This window comes from Cavia porcellus, unplaced genomic scaffold (assembly GCF_034190915.1).
Source record: "Cavia porcellus strain 051 isolate PalLab524CR breed Dunkin Hartley unplaced genomic scaffold, mCavPor4.1 scaffold_2, whole genome shotgun sequence".
Lineage (NCBI taxonomy): Eukaryota > Metazoa > Chordata > Mammalia > Rodentia > Caviidae > Cavia > Cavia porcellus.
Genome location: NW_026947485.1, coordinates 63,966,419 through 63,992,170, shown reverse-complemented (window position 1 = coordinate 63,992,170; position 25,752 = coordinate 63,966,419). Strand labels below are relative to the sequence as shown.

At 36.5% G+C, this 25,752-nt stretch overlaps 1 protein-coding gene across 1 annotated transcript in view; it reads right to left on the bottom strand.

Annotated features, from left to right (window-relative positions):
- Calcr (calcitonin receptor) overlaps nt 1-25,752 on the bottom strand; it is a gene marked incomplete at its 5' end in the record, with an annotated part of 41,080 nt that overhangs the window by 4,704 nt on the left and 10,624 nt on the right. The window contains 8 exon segments of the mRNA NM_001172924.1: nt 1,955-1,996; nt 3,404-3,622; nt 5,531-5,597; nt 5,677-5,737; nt 7,872-8,025; nt 15,665-15,791; nt 22,855-22,946; nt 25,273-25,385. Coding sequence (NP_001166395.1) covers nt 1,955-1,996; nt 3,404-3,622; nt 5,531-5,597; nt 5,677-5,737; nt 7,872-8,025; nt 15,665-15,791; nt 22,855-22,946; nt 25,273-25,385 — 875 coding nt within the window.

The window sequence follows — 25,752 nt, the reverse complement described above, 5'->3', positions numbered from 1 at the left end:
TTCATCTGTGCATGGGCCCTCTATATCATCTGTTTCTAGCAACCAAGGACAACATACTGACAATAAATCCAAATTAAAATGCCCATCTTGCCATTGTATAACAACACTGCAATCCCCTGGATTTCTGCAAAAACTCAGTATTGAGTCAGACAAGTTTCATCACAGCTCTATCTCAGACGCAGTTGGAAATAACTTCTTCCAAGTGTGAGTGCCTGTCTGTGTTTAGTGTTGCAAGGTGATGTGTATACAGAATGCTCAGCCAAGACTGGATGCCTAAAATACAAGACCTGCAATATTACATCTGGCACAGTGTACAATTTCTGTGTTATTAGACATGCCACACTGGCACCTTCCTCTGGTAACCAGATCTTAATGAAAAGGGGCATGATTTCCCTATTTCACAAAACAGGTAACAGACTCAAGTAAACTCGAAACATTTTAATTGTTGGGAACACTCTCTTCCGGGTTTGCCATGTCTGACATTTCCAATGATATCAGAGTTAGGATGACACTATTTAGGTGAAAAAAAAAAGTTTTTCATGTCACCTGAAACAACTCAGAAAGCATGGCTATACTTTCCTAGAATATGCACCATTTTAGTACTATATATAGGGCCATTTATGACCTGCTCACTTATTGTTTCTTACTATTCAAAAGAAGAAAAGAAAAAAAAAATAAAGACGATGATAGTCTAACAGCTGGCAACAGAAGAGTATCTCGTTTTGTAGCAGGATCCTACCCTGGCCAATAGCAATAATGAACACTATATTTTTGTTGATTAAAATAATAAGGTATTGATGACATAATGAAGGAAGGAAAGAATAAAATGCCTCAAATGAAGAGAGAATAAATACTTTGCCATGTTGGGTTAGAGATGGGTAATAGACTACAGAGTAATAAAATATTTTAGATGGTCTCTAGGTATTATTTAACTACAGAATTAGAGAATAGAAAATAAATCAAGTATACCTTGATATTGGTTAGAAATGTTTCTAATGACTACTAGGAAAATAATGTATTGATAACAAAATGTGACTTGCCTTATATAAAATTATTCTTAATAGGATTTAATTAAAATGAACTAAAACTCATTTCTGCATTTAAAGTCACACAGTTATTCAGGACGCATGCTCCACTTTTTAAAAACTCTGGCAAGGAGTTACAGAAATTTGTATTTATTTGAGATGGAGTAGTTTAACTGAGAATCAGAAAAATCTCAGCTAGAGTAGCCACCACTACAACTACTACTGTGACACTGGATAAAGCACATTTTCTTGGAGTTTTGATTTCTCACCTGAAAAATGAGGAAGCTTTTAAATTTTATTCCTTGAAACTGGAAGTTTCTTAGAAGAAGATCTGGAGCCACAGTGACCTCACCTCTATGCTTTATAAATTGCAATCCCAGGCGAGAATGTATTGGAAGGAAGGCTACCCTGATGAAAGAGCCTGGAGTACATTGGCTGCATGGAACTCTAGATTCTATTTGTATGTGTTCACAGAATAGATAATTTATTTAAGAAACTTAACTTCAGGGTAACTTTCAAAATGTTGAATAGTAAGTACTAAGCACCTAGAAAAGAAAGCAGTGGACCAGGAAAAACTGGCTGACTCTGGCTCTGTCCTAGCAAGGACCAGGGTCTCCCAAAAGGAATAGGGACATGACTTCTCTTTCTATGGAGATGTAGAATAACTTCCTCCATTCATGCTGACCCACTCAGCATGCAGCCTAGGAAACTGGCACTCAGCTGATGTCTGGAGACTATCTACAATTATCCACAGCTTGGAGATGAAATTCAGTCTGTAGTAGTGGAAATTGGGTAATCCTGCTCATCATGAAACTCCTCAAAGTCAACTGTAGAAATGAGATCAAGTGGAATGTGTACAAAAGCCCTCCAGAAACTGTGAAAGGCTGAGTTTATATAAATGGTGAGTAGCACATAAAACGCATGCTTACCTCGTTGTTGCAGAAGCAGTAGATAGTCGCAACGAAGAATCCCTACAAAGAGAAGGAAAAATAAAGTTGAAGTTATTTTTGTATGCAATATTTTATTTCATAATCAATATAAGTAGATTGGAGAATAGTGAAATATTTCACTACTGCAATAGCATGTGAATCTAAGGGCAGAAAAAAGAAATATACAATTCCCTTATTTACGGCTACGCTAGCATAATATTCTGTTAGAAATGTAGTTTTTTAAAAAAATTTACTTATCTATTTTTTTGGTTGTGGATTCTACTACTTGACAACTTGGATAGTTCTAGCAAATCTGGTTAATATATTGCTCTTTTTATCATGGAGATTTTTAGTAGACTATGCTGATTACAGTGGAGTGCAATAAATTTTTGTACTTATAAACTTAAAATCTGAGATCTTGTAAAGTTCAGTAAAAAAAATCCTTTACAAGCATATTAGACTAGGTGGCAACCAGTACAGTATTATAACTATACCCATCTCTTATATAAGGATATGGGCTAGGTAACCTCTAAGGCCCTGTTCACTGTTCAATTTTCTTGTGTTGAATCTTCAATGATGGCCACAACAATAATTTAAGTTATTAAAACAGCTCCTAAACTTTTTTCTTCAAAAAAGCTTGTGCATGTTAGCAATACAGAATCATGGGGTTTGTTTGGGAGAAATTGGTACATTTATGCAAGTATCTTGATACTTTTCTATTAGTACTCTAAAGGTCCACCTTTTAGTTTCTAGTCACCTCTCCTTTATGTAAACTTTCTTTTTAACACATTCGATTTTGGTTACCCTCTCACATTAACTCTTGACTGTAGAAAACAAATCTAATTTTCAATTTTCAATCAGGACAAAGAGCCTGTGTTAGAATTACTCCTGCTTGAGGACCATTTATGCTCTAATTTGCTGTCAAAACGCCTAGCAGTATGGCTTCAGCAACGCTTTGGATTTGGGGCAGAATAAATGGAAACAGAGCTGCTATTCTCCTCTCTAGTCCTTCAGATGGTGAATAGTCCAGGAATACTTCTGTGTAGCTCTTCTGTTCCCTTATGTGAAGAAACACCTGGGTACCTGGATATTCTCTTTTATAGTCACTGAAGAGTCTTAGCTGAATTCCTCACATTTGCCTGATCATCAGACAACTGAGCAAAGAGATGGGCGGCTCTCTGGAAATTCATTCTCTCTCATTACCCCAAAGCCTCATTTATTTATGAAAAGAAGGTCTGACTGATACTGTTATGCGTGACCACTCAACTGGGTGGGGGAGGCTGAGACTCTTGTGGATCATGTCAAATAGAAACCAATGGTCTTAAATACCTGCTTTTCTTTGGAATTTGGGCTGGGCCTGTTGAATTGAAGAGTGTAAGTTACAACGTTTAAGATCATGGGCTTTAGAGGTGAACAGATCAGCTAGTTTAATACTGTTGGGTTCTTTACCTGGAAGTGAATCAGAGAGTGCATGAAGTAGTCATAGATCTTCCCAAGCACTTTGTTGGAAGGCCTCCAGGGAAAGACGACAAACTGGATTCCCAGCAGGGGCACCAGGATCATGGTGGCCTTCACGGCCTTCAGGTACATGTAGGACTCGGCCTCATGGGTTTCCCTCATCTTAGTCACCAGCACTCGGACGATGTTGAGCAAAAAGAAGAAATTGACCTGCAAAAATATGACAGGATGAGAAAATCATGAGATGTGTATCATGCAAGGCCAGCTCCTGTCCTCAGTTCTGCTTTGTCCAGTGTGTGGAGCTGACGTCACTCACATGGAACATGGAAAACCATCTGGGAGGTCAAGGAGACCCTTCTTGGATCTGTACTCCTTTTCTCTTTTTCCCCTAAGTGAGAAAATGTTTTTCCTGTCTATGTAAAAATGTTAAGTTCAAGTCTAATGATGGCCTTCATTTATTTAGATTTGTAGAGGTTTTTTTTTTAGACATTTTAAAGAGTTCTTTTAAGTCTTGCCTTCTCGTTGTCACTGAAAATGAAATGAGGACCCACAAATGGACCTGCAAAGTAGTAGAGACAGTGAACCCAGCCTTCTTTTATAAATGATGCGTATTTTTATAATAAGGTCATTGAAAAAAATTTACATTAAATAAAACGGAGAACTAAAAGATACACTTGAGTTTAGATACATGTATGCATTAGGTTAACAATTCTTTAAAAAAAAAATATCGAACAATACCACCCTGGCACAACCAGGCAACCACTGATTGCTGTTATCTTAGAAATGGAGATTTCTGTAGTTTATCCTCTTTTGTGTCTGGCTACTTCGTTTTAACATACTATCTGTGAGATTTACCCCGTTGTGTATATCAGCATTCCATTCATTTCTAACACTGAGTGGTACTCTATTTTCCCATTAATGGAAACTGGAATTCTTGCCATTCTTTCACTGTCATGAATAAATGCTACAAATATTTGGATGCAAGTCTTTTCACAGACATATGTTTTCATTTCTTTTACCAAGGAATAGAATTCTACTCCTTTTCATACAGTAAATATGGGTGTCAGATATTTTTGTCTCAGTAATGAAAACTGTAGCAACAGGTCACAAGCTAGTTTTGGTTGTGAAGGTTAGTTTTAAAGATAAATCTGCTTTGATTTTTTTGGAGGGAAATCAAACTCATGATCTCGCACTTGCTCGGTACTGTGCCACTAAGCTATGTCCCCGGCCCTGTTCTACAATTTTAACTGATACTTCATTTTAAAATGGTTACAGTGATTTTTAAAAATCTAGAATAGAAATAAGTATTTAACCTGAAAATTTGAGAAAGGCAAGACATTTCAATTATTATAGTATGTTGAAAAGGTTCATGACAGGCTAGTGAGTACATCTCTATTCTAAATAATGGCAAAAACAATTTGAATTCCACTGGAAAAGCCAGGAGAATTAGAAGATACTCTGGGTGACATTCCAGTTTGATCAGTTGTGATTGGATACTTCCACACTGCAGGAGCAGGTTGTGATCTATAATCAAGACTGTTCTACTTCTTCACTCTTATCTGATGAAATTGTTTTTGTGGTTAATGGAGAAGATAATACATAATATATAATATGGAAATATTAGTATTGCTGGTCCTAACATTGACAGAATGTAGTAAACCATAGATAGAAATAAAAATACTTGAATTCAGATTCAGATAGTAGCATTCTTCATCTTACACCTAAACACTTTTTATTGTTCCTGGCATTTTAGTAAGATTACTACACTCTTTGTAGGATCTGAGGAAGAACATACAGGGGGTCTGTGTGCTATCTTAATTACTTTTTAGCAGCACCTTGTCACCACTCCTTTAGCCTCTCGGTCTTCACCTTCACATACAGAAGTTTTAAGCTACACTGTTGTTAGATGTGTATGAAAATGAGCTTATGGTAACACTCTCCCTATAAATAAAAAAGATATTTTCTTCCAGAATCATATTGCTTTCTCTACCTAGACTATGATTAAATTTTCTTCATTTTAAAGTTATAATACAAATGCTAAATAATACATACTTACATTTTCACAAAAGTTCCAACAAGAGATAATACTATTAAAAGTAGATTTAAAACCATACTCACCACCAGCGCCACCATGACAGGGCCATGGATGATGTACAGCAAGTGGGTATCCACACTTATCCAGCAGCTGAAATAAGGAGAATGCACACATAAGTATAAATATTTTTATTACGAGCCTATTAAATTAAAACTACCATAATACTTACTTGTCATTGAAGTACAGTGCCCGAGTAATAGCATGGATAGTGGTTGGCACCAGTGGGAACCCTAAAAACATGAGAAATACAAATCACATTTGGTTCCCTGGCCATAATTAAAAGCTAGATTTGCATGGAAAATACTGGCAAAGTTAGTGTGTCTTTTAAGATATTCCTCAGATGTTTGTACACAAATTACCTTGGGTCAAAACAGGTGAAAAATTTCCTTGTTAGAACAGCCAGAACATCACATGATTTCACAGAGTTTAGTTAAGAGCAGCAGATAATTAAGTCTTTTGCAAAGTAACCATTGTAGTGGGGACACGATAACCTGTCCTAGGACTCTTACTACTGTCATTATGTCTATAATGATGACCATTCCGTGGATGGCTATTAACAGGAAAAAGAAAATCTTTCCTTGTAGTGGAAGAGGCTGTCATAAGGAGAGGATCTGAACCACTCTGGAGGAAAGTCCTCTGGGAGAGTCTGATTGCTCCTAAAACCTCCCTTGAGGTCTTATTTCTTCTAGGATTTCCATTTCTCAATTTGTTTGTATTGCATGCATTGATCTTGGTTGTTTTTCTTTTTTATTTTTTTGGTCATTCTTTTAAATGTAATTGAAATTTGTAATTTTCCTTATAAAAGCTTCTTATTTTGATGCTGGTGTACCTATGTGCAACAGAGTACTAGTGAATTGAGATATCTATAGAAAGAGGTTTTATTATCATCAAATTAAGAAATATGTCTCACAAAAGAAACTTACTCACTTTCATTTTCTGTGAATTAAATGCAAAAGGTGATAAACTCAAAATAATCGAGTTTTCACCTAAGCCTCTAAACTCATGAAGCATATAATTCAGCAAGGTCATTGATTAAATGCTTGGCCTGAAATAATTTAGAGTTGGATTGTTTATACAAAATATGAATGTGTTATTCACAGTAGTTCTAATATGCCATTTCCCATTAGAGATCAGAAAGAAAAACTCATTCTCTGGGTTTAAATTGAAATATCTATTTAAGAATTAGACAGCAAAAGAAGCCTATGGAAACCTGAATCCTTCCTCCTCATTTTGTTGAAAGGCAAGTGTGCTTTCTACTTAATACAGAAAGATTCAAATCACTCTGATGAAGTTTTAAATAGTTGCTGATTAAGGAAGGTTAAGGAACTACATAAATAGTTTACATTCTACATTATTTTCTTTTTGATATAGTTGAGTATCTTTTTCCTTTTGTCCTTTGTGTTATGTGTGTTAACAGATGTATTTGTTGACAGTCAGCAATAATGACAAAATGTTTCATAACTAATTTACCATACATCAATATGGATAGAACGGTATATAAATTGTTCCTTTTGGATGTCCTTGTCTATGACTCTCCAAGGGGATTAGTAAAGCGCATTTTTGGATGTATCTGGTGGGTCGTGCAGAGATGATCTTGAGTGCTCTATCTGGTCCCTGGATTCCTTTCTGGAATTATTCTCCTGCTCTTTCTCCTGGTCACCATGAACCAAGCAACTTTGCCCTCCTCTCTCATGATGTTTCTGAATTGGAGCCAGCTGATTAAGGACTGAATCCCTAAAACCATGAGCCAAGTTAAATCCTTCCTCATTAAACTGTATGTGTTGGATATTGTACACCAGTGATGGGAAAGCTGATTAATACAGCTACCCTGTGAATCAATCTGATAAGGAAAGCCTCAGGTCAGGATGGGGTGAGCCTTGACTTCTCCACTTGAAACCTCTGGTATGTTGCCTCTCACCTGGACTCAGCTTTCTAGACTTTCAGTTGAGGAGTCTTGATGATCAACTGACAGAGAGAAATGAGGCTAGGGTGGGAAGTTCAGAATTTAAAATACAAAATTCTCTTTGCATTACAAGTGTGTGAAGAATAAGATAGCAGAGAACCTGATACTATTTCTTCAGGGCCTATTTGGTATTCATCCAGTAGCTGAACTTATTTTGTGGACATTCTTAGAGTGATAATCTTCTTTTTCTGTGCCAAACCTCAAATGCATCACAATGTGATTGGGATTCTAAGAGGGCTTTGTTGGGCTCTCAAGGACTGAATTCTTGCTAATACCCATATGTCATTATTCCTTGAAGAATCTAGGTCCATTTCTCTATTCTTTGAAAGCAAGACTAGAAGATTGTAAATATTTAAACACATGTTAAATTTGGTCAAACCTCAGGTGGAGGAAATACCTACCCCAGCCCAGGAGATAATACCAGCGCAGATGCTTTGCCTCGTTAAACACAGACACCACAATGAGCGTATGAAGATAGATCCCTTCACAGAGCATCCAGAAATAATTGCAGGCCATCATGTACTGGTGAAAGAAGTGCAAAATCTTGCAGCTCACCTGTCAGAAAAAAATAAGGATACTTAGTGAAAGACAGAGGTAAAAGTTCCAGCTGTGAACAGAGCGTAAAGTAAATGTGAATCAAAAAATTTACATTCAGCTTACAGGGAGCACCCATGTGCCAGCCTCTTCATTCACAAATCAAAGCCACAATGTATAGATCACAGGTATTTTATGTAAATGACGATATAGATCAAGGGAAGTTGAGTCTATAAAATGTTCTTTGCCCATTAGATTCTTGGACTTTTCTAGACTGCACTGGTTTCCTTTCCTGAAATGTATCTGGGATTCATAATTTGGAAAACATAATTTAGGATCTGTCAATGATTTTTATACTCCTTTTGTCCCTATGGTTTATGAGGCATCAAAACAGACATGAGACAACAAAATAGACACCAGCGTAGTATCCTAAACTGTGCCTTTGTCCTTGGGAGGAGGGTTTCTTATCTAACACCATTGACATTTTGGAACAGGTGCATTTTTTTTTTTTTTCTAACGATGGGAGGTTGCTCTGTGCATTGTCAGAAACAGAAACAGATGCATCCCACTCCCAGGTACCAAAATGAAAAATGTCTCCTAACATTGTGAAATGCCCCCTGGGTTTCAAACTGTCTTGAGGACCCCTACTCGTGGTGTACAGCTATGCTTAATTTCCAGCAACCAAAACCGCTACTACAATAGCAGCAGTGACAACATTGGGCACTGCAAACGAGGCAAAACCAGTGGTTATTTGCAGAATTACCAAAAGTTCTTCTATACATTAGATTGCTTGTTTTTCCTATGGTTTTCTTTTTAAATTAATGATGCATTTTTATGAGTACATGTTTGCAGTATATTATGTTTACATTTATTTTGCATGTGTCTATAATACATCTGCATCTTTTTTTTTTTGTCCTGTTCCCTTTCCTCCTCTGCTCTCTTCAACTCTTGACACATTTCCCATTTTAAAAAGTTCATTTTTGTGGTTTTCCTTTGATTCTTTTTGGACATCAGGTCTTCTTTCTACAAGGCAAGGTAGCCATGGAATGATTTCAGTCCTTAGACTAGTTTTATCTTCCCTTGATCTGTCACTTCAAAAGCTCTGGCGTCCTGTTCACTTCTCTCACGTTTATGTGCTCTCCCTTGTACCAGTCTCCCCCAGGTCGGGCAGAAAGAGTTCAGTTTCTACTCTGGGTTTTATTATTCTGCTGCTCAGCTTTGAGCACTCTTGTTAAACTGATCTTCCTGGGCCTTTCTTGGGAAAGATTTGACATAGTTTGGCGGCTCAATTGTCCTGATCAAATCATAGGAGAAGTTCATGTTGTTTTTCAGAATTGGGATTCATTTCTCTTTCCTTATATAAGAAATTATAGAAAATGTGACTTGATTGTTTTATTTTTTGAGGTGTGAAGTGCTCAGGTTCGCAATAAAAACCAATCTTCCTATATTGTCCCTCTCAGAACCAGAAAAAGCTTCTTTCTAGAAAATGACAAGAATCCTGCTGGATTCCTTTAAATGCAGCAGGAACAATGCTTTTAATTCTACCTCCTGACTCTCAACATGAAGATCATCAAAGGATAGAAAAAACAAGACAATGAATTTAGATATTATAAAGATGAAAAGCTCAAATGACACAAATGACAATGGGCAATTTTCACATCACTCAATAAAATGAAGATTTTTTTCAGCCCTTGCTTATCCCATAAATTATTTAGAGTTTAACTTAAGAAAATAAGAGAAAGTGAAGGAATATGCTTCATATTCTTTGCAGTGCAGGAAAGAATATGTCTAACTAAACCATTCTCGAGAAAAGACTGACAGCTTTGATAGGAAGGGACAGAAAGGTCATCTCTGAATGGTGACATTGTGTTTTCTTTTCCTTTTTTTGTATCGTGACATAAAATTTCCTATAGAAGTAAGTCAGTAACATGTAGGTTGACATAGTTTCCCTCTTTAGGGAGCAATCTTTTCTTTTTAATATATTTTTTGGCTTTGGATAGAAAAATCTTTATGTCCCTTAATGACTAGTTCAGTGATTTGGAAACTTGATCAAAATTTAAAAACAGGCCATATCTCAGCTTTTGGGCTGCTAAAGAGAAAAACATATCTTTAAAAGGTTAATCATTCTTTTTTGCTTTAAAGGAGACATAGGCATAAATCACAGTTAGAGGGAGAGCTGATGGATATGTTTTTATTTAACTTATGACTATGGGTATAGTTATAGTTTGCATTTGAGTTGCAATATAATACATATTTGTAGATTGCAATGATTAATGACTTTCTTTGCTTTTCCAAAAATTTTTTCTGCTTTCTTTTCTCTATCTTTCCCCCCTCTGTCTTGTTTCTTTCTTTCTTCTTTTTCTTTTGGACAGGGTCTTGCCATACAGTTCAGGCTGGCCTTGAGCTCACTTTGTAACCCAGGTTGGTCTTGAACTTGTGATGATCCTCCTGCCTCAGCCTCCTGAGTGCTGGGACTACAGAAGTGTGCCACCACTTCTGGCCTTCTGTCTTGTTTCTTAGGGCGCTTCTCTCTCTCTCTCTCTCTCTCTCTCTCTCTCTCTCTCTCTCTCTCTCTGTCTTTCTTCTTGGTTAATGAGAACTTCAATGCTTGCTGGATTGTCAGATTTTCAACAGAAATGTAATATATCAAATAATTCATTTAAAGTAGTTTTACATAAATGATTCTGCATATGATCTGTAATTTTAAAGATGTGATTTTTAGCCTTTAGATGTTATTAGTTTGTCTTTTTAGAAGTGTAGAATTTTACTCCTAAAGAAGATGGAGCTTGAGAAGAGAAGTTAAATCTTTCTTGGTTATCATTTACTTCCTTTATATACAAATTTATTACAACAGGGGATGGCTCTTTCTTTAACATTTGAATTTGTAGTTTCACTCACAGCCCATTTAAATAATCTTTTGAGTATGAAAAGATACTCAAGAAATTAGGGCTCTGTGCATGTATTTGTGAGAGAATATGTATGCTGAAGGTGAGAAAACACATATTTTACTATGTGTGTCTCTCTCAGAGATAGCAAATAGTTTCAGGGAAGGATAATCTATAAAACATATCTACTTGAGATTTCTTTGCTGGCTTTTCTGAAAATAATTTTGCTTGTGTAGATACAGCAGCCCTAGGTTGTTTATATACAGAAGATTAGATAAGCGATACAACAGAACTATCACTGGAAAACAATGTTTGTGTTCATAGAGAAAGTCTCAAAAGCAAATGCCCTAGTTTCTTTCCTTGGGTGAAGCATATGTTTCACAGTGTACAGACATGAATTAACTTTTGACATTGTACTCATTTGTAGTGTAGTCATTTAGAACAGACACTACTATTTATATGTGTTTGGTGAGAGGCATTTGGGTTGTCTTACGGAAGAAAACAATATTTGGAAATGTTAAAGGGCACAGAGTGTTTATGACAAATTCCATTGCACTTGTAAGTAAGTTGTTTTTGGTGGCTCATATTATCTGACCTCGGAAGGAAGAAAATTCCTCTTTTGGGCACATAGATAAAAGTATTCATTTTTGTACCTTTGTTTTCCATGAAAACAAACAAAAAACACTTTAAAATAAGTAAACCTATGACTGAATTCCACACATATGGTTACAAGAACACAGGATTTTTTTTTTTTTTTTTTGCCCTGAGAGGCCTGGCTCATTCCTGGGGATTGTGAAGGTATTATAAATAGATATTTTCCAAAAAAACCCTCTATGAATTCAAATAAAAATTTGACTTTTGGGTGCTCAGTGAGCACTTGATTGGAGGAATTCTTTCCCTAAGAAGTTTTCTCCTGAATTAACTTACTAAGTTAAAAATACATTGATTGGTGGAACCAAGTGCTAGTCATGCCATAAACATAAGCTTCTTTCCTTTTTCTTAAATGTACTATATGAGAAGGTCTAATGCAAGTGGGAGAATTAGTCTCATTCATTCTTACTAGAAGAAAATTTTCTCTCTATGTCTCTGCCTTTGTAAAGCATACATGCCCATTCTTCCAGGAAATCAGCTGCCTAAGGCACTGCCAGACCACTCAACACTGGCTTAGGGACTGCACTAAAGGTTCTCCACCACACATGAGCTGCCAGGAAGATCAGAGCTTCTTGGTAGTGACTAGGAAATACTGTGACCAGCAGAGTGCTTAGGCATGTCTGCCCCTAAAACCACCTACGAAAGGGAAAACATCCAGCAAACCTAGCTAATGAGATGGTGAAGAGCATTAAATGGAGCAAAACATCTGCTGGAAAAGCCACATCTAGGGACCTAGGGACTTAATAAGCCACCACAAAGCGAGGTTTAATAGCAACTTTATGATTGATCATGATGTTAGGACTGTGGGGATTTTACAAAACTTTCTGTTTCTTTGGGATTCCAGGACAACCCCTTAGGAACTAAGCAGGACAGTTATTGCTGTTCTTATTTTATTGGTAAGGTTTTATAAGCTTTTGTATTTTAGTGGCAACTTAGTGTGAATTTAGACTATATCAAAAAAGATAAATTAGCAAGATTTCACAAATATTAAGAACTCCTTTCTATGCTAATACCGGGAGGCATGAACTATGGATGTATGAGCCCTCAAAAGAGAGGGGGAGCAAGTCTCCTCAAGAATTTACAACAATTCATAATTTCAGCATTACTTCTAGATTGGTATGGTTATTCAATGACTGAAGTGTCGTTTTCTGGCTCACTCCTTATAGACAGTAATTTTCCCAAGGTTTCCACTTAGTGGCAAGTCAGAGATTGATCATACTCTCATGCTAGATGCTTAGTGAATTGCTCCGACATCTGTTTCAAACTCGGTAGCATCATCTTTACTAATTAACTGCATGTGTAACTATGGGTGGTCTTCACCGGTGAATGGCTGAACCCATTTCTTCAAAATATATCTACCTGGGAAATAAATAAGACAACGAGAGTACCAGGTAGTACAGAAGAGAGAGGTGGGCTTGTGTGACAGATCTATGGTTGACGCCCATCACTAGGTATTCACCATATGAGGAACACTTCACTGAACCTCAATTTTCCAGCTTTAAAAATGGTGATAGTGTCTGCTCTTTACTGGTGTCTTGTTAAAATTAAATTGAATGAGATAAATTTTGTTTAAATCAGTTCACATTAAAGTAGAAAGCCTATCAAGGCAAATCCATTTATTTGTGTAAGATAGGAGTTTGTCTCCAATAATGTCATGGTTTTAAAAGATGGATTATAATGTGTTTCTGGATATATTCATACTGCAAAAGTTATTAACACTGTGGCTCCACTAGAAGCCAAATTAAGCTGCTTTTCTATATTACCTCACTGCTGTGCAGAATGCATGCTCTGGTCAGATTTCATGCATTTTGTCATTGGGTTGGCAGACCTGTCAAATGTCAGTTTTGAAAGATGAAGCTATCTATAGAAGTTAGCTGACAGTTAAGCAGAGAAACAAAAATAAGAATATTCAATGGCTACTATTTGTGCGCTAGACAGTTCCTAACTGGGCTTCCAGATGTGCTTTCCACCCATTACCCTTGCCCTGTGCCCACAGAGCCTGATCCATCAGGCGTTGGGCCCTGGGTTTCTGGTTGAGTTCAGTTAATGGGGATCCTCAGCATAGATTAGAAATGAGAGCGAATGGATGAGAAGTATTTACTTCCTCCTTGCCTTTTGTGGGGCTGCTACAAGCTGGCTGTGTCGGGAGGCAGAAGTCCTCTGTGTCAGAGGGTCAGCCTTTACCTGGCCACTTCTCAATCTTTCAGCTCCTTCGTGGTTTCCTCCAGTTGTCTAGTAAGGTGGTAACAGACTTTAGCAAATCTACACATTTGTATCAGGATGAAACATACAAATTTTTTCTCCAGAGGAAAACTGATCTCATATTGGCAATTTTATATGCAGTGAAATTAGCAGTTACATCCTTACGCTTTTTTGAATGGACAATGAAAGTGGAGGGCATTCACCAATAAAGAAAAGGTACATTGTTAAAATTAAGGAAGGAAGGTTTGTAAGAGATGGCAGACAAGCATTTCACCCATTTTCTGTTTTTTGGCATTATTTTAAAATTTAACTTTTACTGTATGGATCCTATCTTTATCTGTGCTTGTTTTCTTTTAAAATTATTTACTTATGTTTAATCAGCACATGTCTGTAGTACCCAATGGTCACACCCCCATGAGGAGTTGGTAAATGTTTATAACACATCTTAATTCTTTTGTTAATTCCCTGCACACCATCTTCTCCATCTTTTGGTTCACTTTCCTTATGAAAAAGGTATTCCATCTATTTTAAAGATCAAACTATTTACTGAGGCCAAGAGGATTATCAAATAATATTTTCACACTGAATTGATAAATAAAATCTCCATAAGTCAAGGGTCACTTGGTATGATGACACCAAAATGATCTGATTTTTTTTTTTTACATCAATCTGGTACAGTTGAATCCTAACCAACTTCTTTGGTGTTGCTAAGCTTTCACCAACTCAGAGATTCATCGTGGTGAGGTGAAGGAAAGAATAAAACCTAAGAGTAAGGAGGCCCGGGACAGAGTCCTTGCTTCTCACTTCATCGGTTACACGATTCAGGGAAAGTCACTTTGTTGTTGCATCCTCAGCTCTCTGATCTGTGAAAAGAGGAGTCAGGGTGCTATAACCTTCCACCTCCTCTCGGTTGTGGTTTGCAGCAGTTGGTAGTAGCAGGGCCTGATATCAGTGAACCAGCACTGCCTCTGGCTGCTCCTTCCTGCCTGCCCTCCTCTGCCAGCTCCCTCACTCCATCCAGCAGGGGGCAACAGAAACACCAGAGCACCTTCCCCAGCTCCAGGCCACCAGTGCTGCGCTTTGCCATCAGGCGGGACAGTGGCTATCTCGCCTGTACAATCTTTGCCCTGTTGATTTGGAAGTGTGGGCAGATTTGGAAACTACTCTGAAAAATGTGATCTCAGAGATAGAGAGAAGACTGATGACAAACAGGAATCATTGTTAGTGACTCTCAGGACAATTCTGGTAGGAGTCTACTGTAGTTCTCAGGAATGGAACTAAATGATTTCAGATCCCTGCTCTCTTTAATACTTGCCTACAATGGCGCATGTGGGCATCAGCTTTATGAGTGTAGGTCCTGATGTTCCTAAATTCTTTTGCATTCTCTTATGTTAGTATGCATCTTTTTAAAATTATGAAGACACACAGTATGATAATACTTACGTGACTCATTTAAGTACATGCATAGCTGTTGCTAACTGAAGTGACTGGTTGAAGCCTAACCTGGCACTTGAATAGTGAAGGATCCACCTCTAGGACCATTAGTCACCACTCATGGCAAATCAGGGTCACTGGGAGGCACTGCCTTAGTTTATTATCTTCTTCTCAGGAAGTGCTCAGTACATTTCCCTCAGAGGTTAATAAAGTATTGCTTATCTATTTTTAAAAAAAATCCTCACATTTTGACAGAAGATTTGGATTTGCTTAAGACTTAGTGATTCCCAATCTTCACTATCACGTGTGACCTTTACTTCTAAGAATTGCCTAGAACTAATACACCTGTCAGTGAGAAATTCAATGATAGAAGTCAATATGATGACACATGCAAATGCTGCTTCAGTCAAACATTAATGCCACATTCACTACTTACAGGTCCTGAATTCTTTAAAATAAAATCAAAAGGAAAACCCCGTGGCACTCACCGGGTCCTTGCGCACCAGCTCTCCATTGGGCACGACCTCAACCAGGTGGATGATGATGATCATGGAGTTCAGAATGTACGTCAGGAACATGTTCTTGTGCAGGGTCACCCGCTGGCAGCCAAGACTCCTGGGAAGAAAAGCAACACTGAAGCATTAGCTGGTGTCAAAGTGTTGGAAGTGCCTTTTACTGCAGATGAGAGAATACACAGGAATAAGTGAGCTGGATCTCTTCATCAAGAGTAGTTGCTATTTTCAGCCTTTTTAAAGAAACAACTTTCAAAAGAATTATGCAGTCATGGCACCCTTTTTTGGTCCTCTAAAGTAGTTTCTGGAAGTGTAAGTGATAAAAATCATTTTAATCACAACAAGTGTTGTACAATTAATTAAGAGAATGGTTCTTAGGGGAGAAATAATTAAGTTTTGGAATATGCTTCCAATAAAATTCTACTGTTCATTGCTGCAACCAGGCAGAAAACATGTGATAGATGAGGAAAGGGAACACAAGTGTGTTATCTATTATTTTCTTGTTTCTTCCCACTAGGAAAGAAGTGGTAAAGGGATCTGTTTGAGTTACTCAGAAAACTGTCTGATGTATCAGATGGATTACAACTTGCTTTTAAAAAATATAAGCCAGATGCGGCAACGCACGTCTATAAGCACACCACTCAGAAGGCTGAGGCAGAAGGACCGCCACAAGTGTGATGCCAGCTTGGGAAATGTGGAAAGTTCAAAGTCAACTTGAACTGCATAGTGAGAGCCTGTTTCAAAAAACCAAATATATATATGCAATATTCTTTCAGCTGTGGTCGCTCTATGTTTTTCAGTGAATTAAAGAATGACATTAAATGCTAGATTGCTTCATCTCACACTATGTATCATATTGAATATCTGCCAAATTCTTAGGTATTAACTACTAGTGAACATTAATATGTTGTTAAACACTAGCCAAAATATACAAAATATATTGCATACACACACACACACACACACACACACACACACATACACACACACACACACACACACACACACACACATATACACCTGTCCAAGAAACACAGGGAAAATGATGGTTGAAACCTAAACTGCTACCCTTCAAAGTAAGGATTAACCCGGAAGAAAACACATGATAGACATATGAGTTTGTGTTTCTTAAAAGTCCAAATGTAAGTTTTGCTTACTGAGTTTTCAAAACTTAGTCGCATCGATCTGACGACACACTTTCTTTCAGAAGTGATTTAAAGGCACTTTAAACTTACGAAAACTGAATCAATAATCCAACACATATTACCAGCCTGCTAATGTAGTAAGGTGGCCTTCTAACTCCTCAGTGCAAAGAGTCTCCCATTTGGTTTGATATTGTTTTTTCTGAAATAGTAATGTCCTCATTCAGATTTCCCTTTGAATGAATGATAAACTCTTGCAGCACCATCAGCAATATTTTTAGTATTGCATCATCAAAAGCAAAGATGGATGACAAGCCAGTTTACACTGTTCAGATCACCATAGCAAGTCCTGGAGGTAAAAGGTTGGCTGATGTCCCAGAAGTTCTTCATAGGGACTGAGGTATGGTGAATCTGGTTGAAGGACAGGAGAAGAGACTTGAGCTGATTCTGACTTGCGTTTTCTGTGCACAAGAGTAATCAGTCCTTCACGCCTTCCTGTGACATCTCACTCTCTTTGCCACACTGGCCCATGGCACAGAGACTTATCAGTGGTTTCAAATGAACCCTGAGAACAAGGGTGTCCTCTGAACAAGGATGCTAGAAAGGGGATGGGTTGAACTTAATGTAAAAGTTAGCATTACAGATCTTCTGTTGCGTGAATGAACATCAGAGATGCCATTTTCCTGTCAGAAATGTCTGGAGCAGAAACAGCACAAGCCTGACAACAGTTATACTATAGTTTCTTGATTAAAAAATAGCATTAAGTGGACAGTGCTTTCTCTTTGAGTGACATGAGATTGTAAGTACATGGATTCTGCAGTAGTGAGACGATAAGACAGCATAATCTAGCCTGTGTTGGCCTAACTATAGTGTCACTCAAGCATGAGGAAGAGATAATGATTTCCTTGGGAGTGAACCTCAAAATGCAGGATTTTAAGACTGAAGAAAAATCCATCTTTGTGACTGGAATTCTGCTGTGTAAATTTTTCATACTGAAAATTTTTTTCAATTTATTAATATCTCATGTGTATGTGTGTGTACCTTTTGGTTCTTGTTATGGTGTTGGAAGGTGTTTAATATTGACCCTGATATCTAATATTCATAGAGGCTGTAAGTTGGTATGACGTCACAGGTGAGAAACGGCAGTATTCACTCTAACAGAAGACTGTCAATATAGTCATGTTCAGAGCAAGTAAAGAAAAGTGCAAAAGAACACGTGAAAGTTGTTCTGAGTTTGCTGGCAATGGGAAATATAAATTAAGAATCGCTTCTATAGTTGTCAGAAAAACTCAAGTCACACTGTGCAGTGTAATTTAAGTTTTTCTTTATCCAACTACCACCTTTCTTTTATAATAGATGTGGGAACTGAGAGCGAGGGAATGATATAGAATAAGTTACATTACAGTTCCCCCAAAATTGAAAACTTGGTAGAGTGGTCTTGTTGGAGAACCAGGAAGGCAGACAGAGATATATAATGGTGAATGACAAACAAGATAAAGATTCATCTTCTCACCTGATTTATAGATATAACATAAAATTATATAACAATATAGGTGGTAGTGTCATTCTAGATGCCTCCTTTCTTTTTTTGACCTCCATATGTTTTTTCCACACAGTGAGGAAACTTCCTGTTTTACAATATGGAACATATATTTCTAAAACTTTTCAGGCAGAACAATATTTAAAAATTTAACAATGAGAAATGTATGGTACCAGTCAATTATAATCTATGGTAATGAGTGCTATGTTTTGCTTTTCTTGACAGGATACATGCTATGTATAAGTATTTAAGATTATTTCACAGAAATGTACATTGATACATTTAAGAACTTATGGGATAAGAACATTTATTAGAAACTTTCTGAAAAAGTGGGCAACCAACATCAAATAAATATTTACTTCTGTGACTTTTTCAAGTCAGTCACTTCTAAAAGCATCTTCATCTTATGTCTCTGCTGGCACTGATGATTGGCATCTACTAGTGGGAGGTCTTACTGAACTAATCCAATAGTTATATTTAATCCATCTCCATAGGACCATTCTTATTTTTTCCCATAAACTTCTTAAACCAAATATTTATCCTATAGAGGCTGTCTTCTTTCTTTCAACAGTGGGCTGGGAATAAGTTATGTGGTATACTGAATTTTACTTAAACTTTTATACGGTTGATGTCTATAATGTTGCCATTTCTAGATTTTCTTTTTCCCCCCTTTAAGTTGAAGAGGGCATGAAAGTTCAATTTTTATCTTTTGAAATAACAAAATTTTACATATACTTCTACATTAATTTTCCAATGGTGCAGAAGGCATGATTTCTTGTTTCAGGGTTACTTAGCTGTTGCTTACCTATCCCTCCGTACTCAGAATGAAATCACAGTAAGATTAGAGATATACTTTAATGGCCTCATTTCAAGTAATGTACAAGATTTTTGAGTGAAATATGGGCTGTTTCATATTTAGCAATTTCCCATGGTTTTGGGACACCTGCAAGGTAACTCCTTTTTTATGAACCCTGTAAGGCACACTGAAGAGTTCTGAGGACTTCACAGTGAGATTTCAATAGGATGATCATGAATGGGACATCAGTGCTTAGAAGTGAAACTGAAGTAGGGCATGGCGGCACACATCTGTAATCCCAGCACTCGGGAGGCTGGGCCAGGAGGATTGCTGTAAATTTGAGGCCAGCCTACACTACGTAGTGAGTTCAAGGCCAGCCTGAACTGCATAGAAAGATGCTGTCTCACATATCAACAGCAGCAGCAACAACAACAGAAGTGAAATTGCATAATTTCTCATTTTGGATTCATAAAAGTTTAATGAAACTGTCTGGATTTTGTAAAATAACCCTGGGAATACATAATTAAGAGATCAACAATCAATGTTTTTTGATCAGATTTCACATAAATGATGCCATTTAAGTACATAAACCATGAAAGTTTCTATTATAACAGTCACTAAAGATCTCATGCATGATATTTAAAAATTTCTGGGAAAAATCTGGCTAGCTAAATGATAAATTTCAACAACAAATCAGGATTACTTTCTATTTTTACAATCATTTAATATTTCTGACATGTATCTGAAGAGCCGGAATGAGAATCAAGTTTAATTTTAAGAAAATGTCCTTGAAATTTTTGGCCTGGGTATTTTTAAGTAATGAACAAGAACAGCCATGAAAATTATTCATGATTCTTTTGTGTTTGACTACTTTGGCTCTCAGCATTTGTATTTCACAGATCTCACACTTTTATCCTGTTGTGGCTGGCATGAGAGCCAGCAGGATCAGTTTATCTCTTCTTCCTCTTAAATTCATATTATAAACATAAAAGACTCGTTTTCCTTCCCTAAGTTTCTGCTTGGTGAGTTTTTGCCATTGAGAGGTCATGAAATGAAGTTAGTGGCACCTGCCTGATATGCCTGACACTCTGTAAAGCGTTGGGCAGAATCATTTTGTTTTGGGACTGGTTGGAGTTAAGAAATATTTTAACTCATCTAGGTGCCACACTTTTCTACACTCCAGTCTTCAGCGGGTTACTATAGTAATCATAGTTGAAAGAATATTATTTTCTTTGTTGATTTCACTCTCAAATTTTATCACTTATTTAAATAACTGGGGAAAAATAAAGAACTATGAAACCCCCCCCTTGACATTTGTCTTAAAATGATGACTATCTTTTTTACCTGCATGGTTACAAATTGGGGAGATATTTTTCTTACAAATTTCTCAAAGTTACACTTTAAAAACGGTAAAAGTAGGCTTTTAGCAGAAGACTTTTTAATCAATGTTGCGGGAATAATGATGTATTTATTCCCCATAGTGAGGAACCAGTGAAAAACGAGCAGACATTCCAAAGTTAATCGTGCTATGTGATTACTCTGCTGTGTTCTAATCATTGTAATTGAAAATATTCTTCTAATTCTAGTAATTAATACATTATGTCTTGTTGCTTTATCAGTCTTTCTTCTGTTAAACCATTTATGGAAGGAGCTCATTATCTGTTTCCTTGTGTTATTATTTGCTAATCAGATAAAAAATTACTTTTCAGTCATATTGGTTAGTCACTATAAAGACAATAATGTAGAAAAAGTTTTAAAAGAGAAAAAATAGTAATTTTATGGATGGATATTATGGTTATTATTTTTACTTGGTTTAATTTTCTTTAGTATTGTCATGGTAATATTCTTATTTTAGAAAAATCAAGCTAAGGTTTTATTACTATTTATATGAAGCACTGTCTACTTAAATACATATAACATCTTTTCAGCATGGAAAATTATTTGAAATTTGAGCCTAGGAAAGAGCTTTTCTTTATCATTTGTAGCATGTCACAACCAATAATAATGATGGTAGAAATAATAAAGATTTCAAAAACTTGTATTTCACTTATGTGTCAGATATTAGGTACTAGATCCGATCTAACTTATTTCAAATTCTAATGTATTTACTGAACTGTGGCACATCTATAAAGAATTTATATAGTCGAACTTTGAACTTATATTTGTGACTATGCCTCAGAAAGCCAGTTTAAGGCCACATGTGGTGAGCTGCTGTGATGAAAGTACATATAACAGTTTCTAATTTGAATGTATGGTTATTAGAATAACTCCTGTTTACCTTCACCGAAAGAAGCCAAGATAACAAAGTAAGGATTTCCATATGTGTTTTCATATATTTTGCTATCTAATGTAACTGTTCTCACACAAAACCTAAAGCAAAACATCCTTTGAATTAATTTTTGCTGAGATGGGCTGCTATATATGCTTGTTCATTTCTTATTCTTACATTGGCTAATATGTCTTCAGCTGCAATTCTTTCAGAGCCTTAGCTGGGGAGTCTCATCAGATGGTCATTGAAAGGCCATTTTCATAAGTTAGTGCACCTATGTTAGCTCTAGTGCTCCCTAACTGTGACCTTAGAGCAATGGCAATAGAAATCTCTCATAAGCTAGTCTCTCCATCTGTTGGGAACTGTATAGAGTTTTACATCAGATATTTAGCTAGAGAGATATTTATCAGATATTTAGCTCCCACCCTACTTTACAAAAAGGGGAGTAGATATCAAGATTTTTTCCTAGTGGATCTCATTTTCTACAACAGAATAAAAAATCCAGGTGAAAGGCTATACTGTGCTAATACAGCAATCAGAATTCTCATTACTAGGTAATGTAATGCCTCATGCTTTTGGTTTAAAGAAATGACACCAATATGTAGAAATATCTAATAAATTACCAAGTCATTCCTAAAGATACAGAATCAACATTTAAGATTTCCCTTTAACGTGACATCAGCATCTATACTAGCTTAACCACTGCCAAAATGACGCAGTCAAGTATTCACACACAAACTTAGAATAAAAACCCTCACTGGAACTGTATTCCTCACAGTGTTAAAGATGTTGATCATAGCTGATAGCAGTAGGTTTGCAAGAGCAAAGGCTGACATTGGAAAAAGAGCCATCGTCTATGGCCATACCACCCTGAACGCACCCGATATCGTCTGATCTCAGAAGCTAAGCAGGGTCGGGCCTGGTTAGTACTTGGATGGGAAAAAGAGCCATCTTCTTCCAGAAGCTTTCTTAAATTCCAGTTCAGTGACTCAAGGGCCAAGGGAGACTCTGAATTTCATATTCCTTTCCCACCCATCTCATTTTCTCCCGGTTAAATCCACTTGTAATAGCTCATAATTAGTCAGGGCTCATCTCTCTTTGTACTATGGCTTCATATATTATAGTAGAGGAAAAAGAAGATGCAGCATCCTCTGCTCAGCACTTAATGGAAATATAGCCATGGTAAATAGAATCTTTACCACAGTATCTCGGTGTCCTTTTAGGCTTACTAGACTAGTAATGAACATACTTAAAAATCATATAGTAAGTCAATTAATGTTCCTTGGTACCTCAGTCCTTCTAATAGTGCACGTCTCTTATGATTTGCAGATGTTTACCTGGTCCCACTCTTCCAAATTTACCATTTATTCCAGTAACATAAAGAAGCAAACAAAAAACAGATGCTGTAAATGTACTTACCTGAAATACACAAAAATTCCCAGAGAAACCACCAAGGTGATAATCGACATAGAGTGACCCACGATAGCCAGATAGTACAGAACATAAGCATTCTGGAACCAAGAAGTTGAACAAATAGATAAATCAATGGTAGATTCTACTTCTAAATATAATATAAATCAATAAATATTTTCCTTGCTTAAAAATCCACTAAAATTATAGCAAATATTTCAGAGAATGGAATTATCTGTATTCATTTATTTTATATCAATACATTGATCTAGTTTCAAAGAATAAAGTTTATTGAGAAATTCAATCTTCTTCAAAAATATATTGCAGAAATGTTTTAAATGTATTTGAAATGCTTCCCATGATGGTTTTTGACTTCCTGGAATATATATGACATTTATGTACATTCAGCATTTTGATTGTTATCAACTGCCTTATGAGGAGTCGGAGACTGAAGCATGAATTTTGCAAAAATGCTCTTGAAGAATGTAGAACCTTTCATTTGTTTATGTGCATGATGGCTGTCCTGAAACAAATATTCCCTTTATTTATTCTAAAAATTTCAAAAGGGATACTGCAACTTCTCCTGAATTGTATCTATTATACAATTGACCAGGCATTTGTATGTTGTTTCTCATATTCAATGCCATTATCCTAATAGGACTTCTTATCTGACAGGCAATGAGAATGAATAGCTGGTCTATAACTAAAGCCATAAAAAACTTCAGATAACTTTCTTAGGAAGGATTTACATTTTTCAAGAAAATAAACACAACTCCTGTCTTTTCTCTCAGGAATTCATTCTTTGGAAATTTTTGTAAAAAACACTCATGTAATTTAATTCCATCTATTTTTCTATGAACATTTCATATAAGTTAACTAATATTGTTTCAGATGCCTTCAGAATATTCCTTTTAAAAATATTTATTCCCCTGAAATAGAGTTGTCTGAAGATATAATATTAAATCAGCAGCTTATAATTTACTTGCCATCTTGTGTCATTCTCAAAACACAAGTTTTATTATGTTAAAATAAAATTTAAAAGTTGATTTCTTCAAACATTGGTGACAATGTTTATATGAATGATATGCAGAAAGAATTTTAATCATTATATTAAGTGCCTGGAGTGGACCATTTCTTATTAAACTTATTTCTTTCTCATGTGTGGCCAGGATCTATGAGAGGGTCAAACACTGCAACACTGAAAATTATTTATTTGGAGTCACACTATTTATATCAACTCATGTATCATGATTCTAATTTTTCCTCATAAACTCATTATCAACATTCATTCCAGAAACTCATTATTCAGTGACATTCTCACTTCGCTGGACTTTATGAGGTACATAGTCATCCGTTAGGGTATGAACATGGCTGAAGGCCTCACAGTGACTGAGCAGTTTATAAGGAGATCACTGACTGGTGTCTTCAACCTGTGCTGGTGGCAGGTACCCCACTAATAACTGGTCTGTAAACTATCTATTCATCTCAGTTTTGTTGGGTTTTTTTTGTTTGTTTCTAAGAAAAGGAAAACTTTTCATACTTCTAAAACTTTTCAAGAGTAAACAAAAGCATGGTATGTTTTTAGCCTCCAACTAGGTAACTGCTTAGAACACATGCCCATCTTTGAAGGACATATTTCCTGTGTAGCTACACATTAACACTATCTCTTCCAGCTTGAAAAGGAGAAAAGGCTGGTTGCAGACTTACTGATCTTCTCAGATTTCTGATATTCTTCATCACTGCCTTAAACACATGTTTCTAAGCAGAGATGACATTCAACATGTTTATCAGCCAGTAAGATGCAAACACTAGCAAATCAGAATAGATTCCTCTGAAAATAATCTGAACCAACATATGTACATTAATGGGCAGACGAGAAGCCCCCCTCTAGGGATCCCTTTAATGCCTGGTTGTGAAACTAAAATTATATCTAACATGGGAGAAGAAGAGGGTAATTTTTAGCTTGTGACTTCTATAAAAATATGAAGTTTTGAAATTCCTCCCAGAGGACAGAGATGTTAGACAGTCCCTCAAAATGTGCCTAAAATTTCTGGCATTGGAGGGAACCTCCTCAATTGCTTTGTGGACATTGTTCCTTTTGCTGTAAGTGGTTGATCCCATGTGCATATGGAAGTCCCTTCTACACTAAGTGCCAACCACAAAGACAAACATCATTTCCTGTAGTGGCACTTCAACTGGGGATGCAGCCCAGTAGTAGAACACTTGCCTAGCATGATCCTTAGCACGACGACAACACAACAAAACAAAATAACCTTCCTAATGCCACTTCATAGAGATCCTAGACATCACAGGTCATCACTGATTTCCTTCCATAAAAAAGATCTGCTGGCTTTTTGGTAGCATGTATTTTATTTCCATGTACAAATGACATTCTTAACAAATACTGAAATCTGAAATAGAACCCACCTGCAGCTTCTCAGGAGTAAAGGCGTTGCACAAGGTATAGTTGGACCAGGTTCGATTGTTCTCAGGATGCTTAAACCAAACCCCACTTTCATCGCAGTACTTTGTAACCTTTTCTGTTAATGAAATGTAATAATCATGAACTTAATAACTCAAAAACCTAAACAGAAAAGCTAATAAGTGAAAACTTAAAAACCATCCCAAAGTGTCAGTCACTGAATCTGAAAACAACTTTCAGTCAGTAGAGACCACATGGATCATGTATTATTCAAACTATTTTAATGTGCATTGTCTCAATTTTATCTTCAGCTGAGCCATTTGAAGCAGGGATTGCCATGTCCAATTGACAAACTGATTCTCAGGCTCTATCCCAAGAGATTCAAATTCTATGTTTTTGGAGAGGAGCCAGAAATTAGCATTTTCAAAAAGCATCATGGAGTCTGTCATGGTGGTGCACAATTGTAATTTGAGCACTCTGAAAGG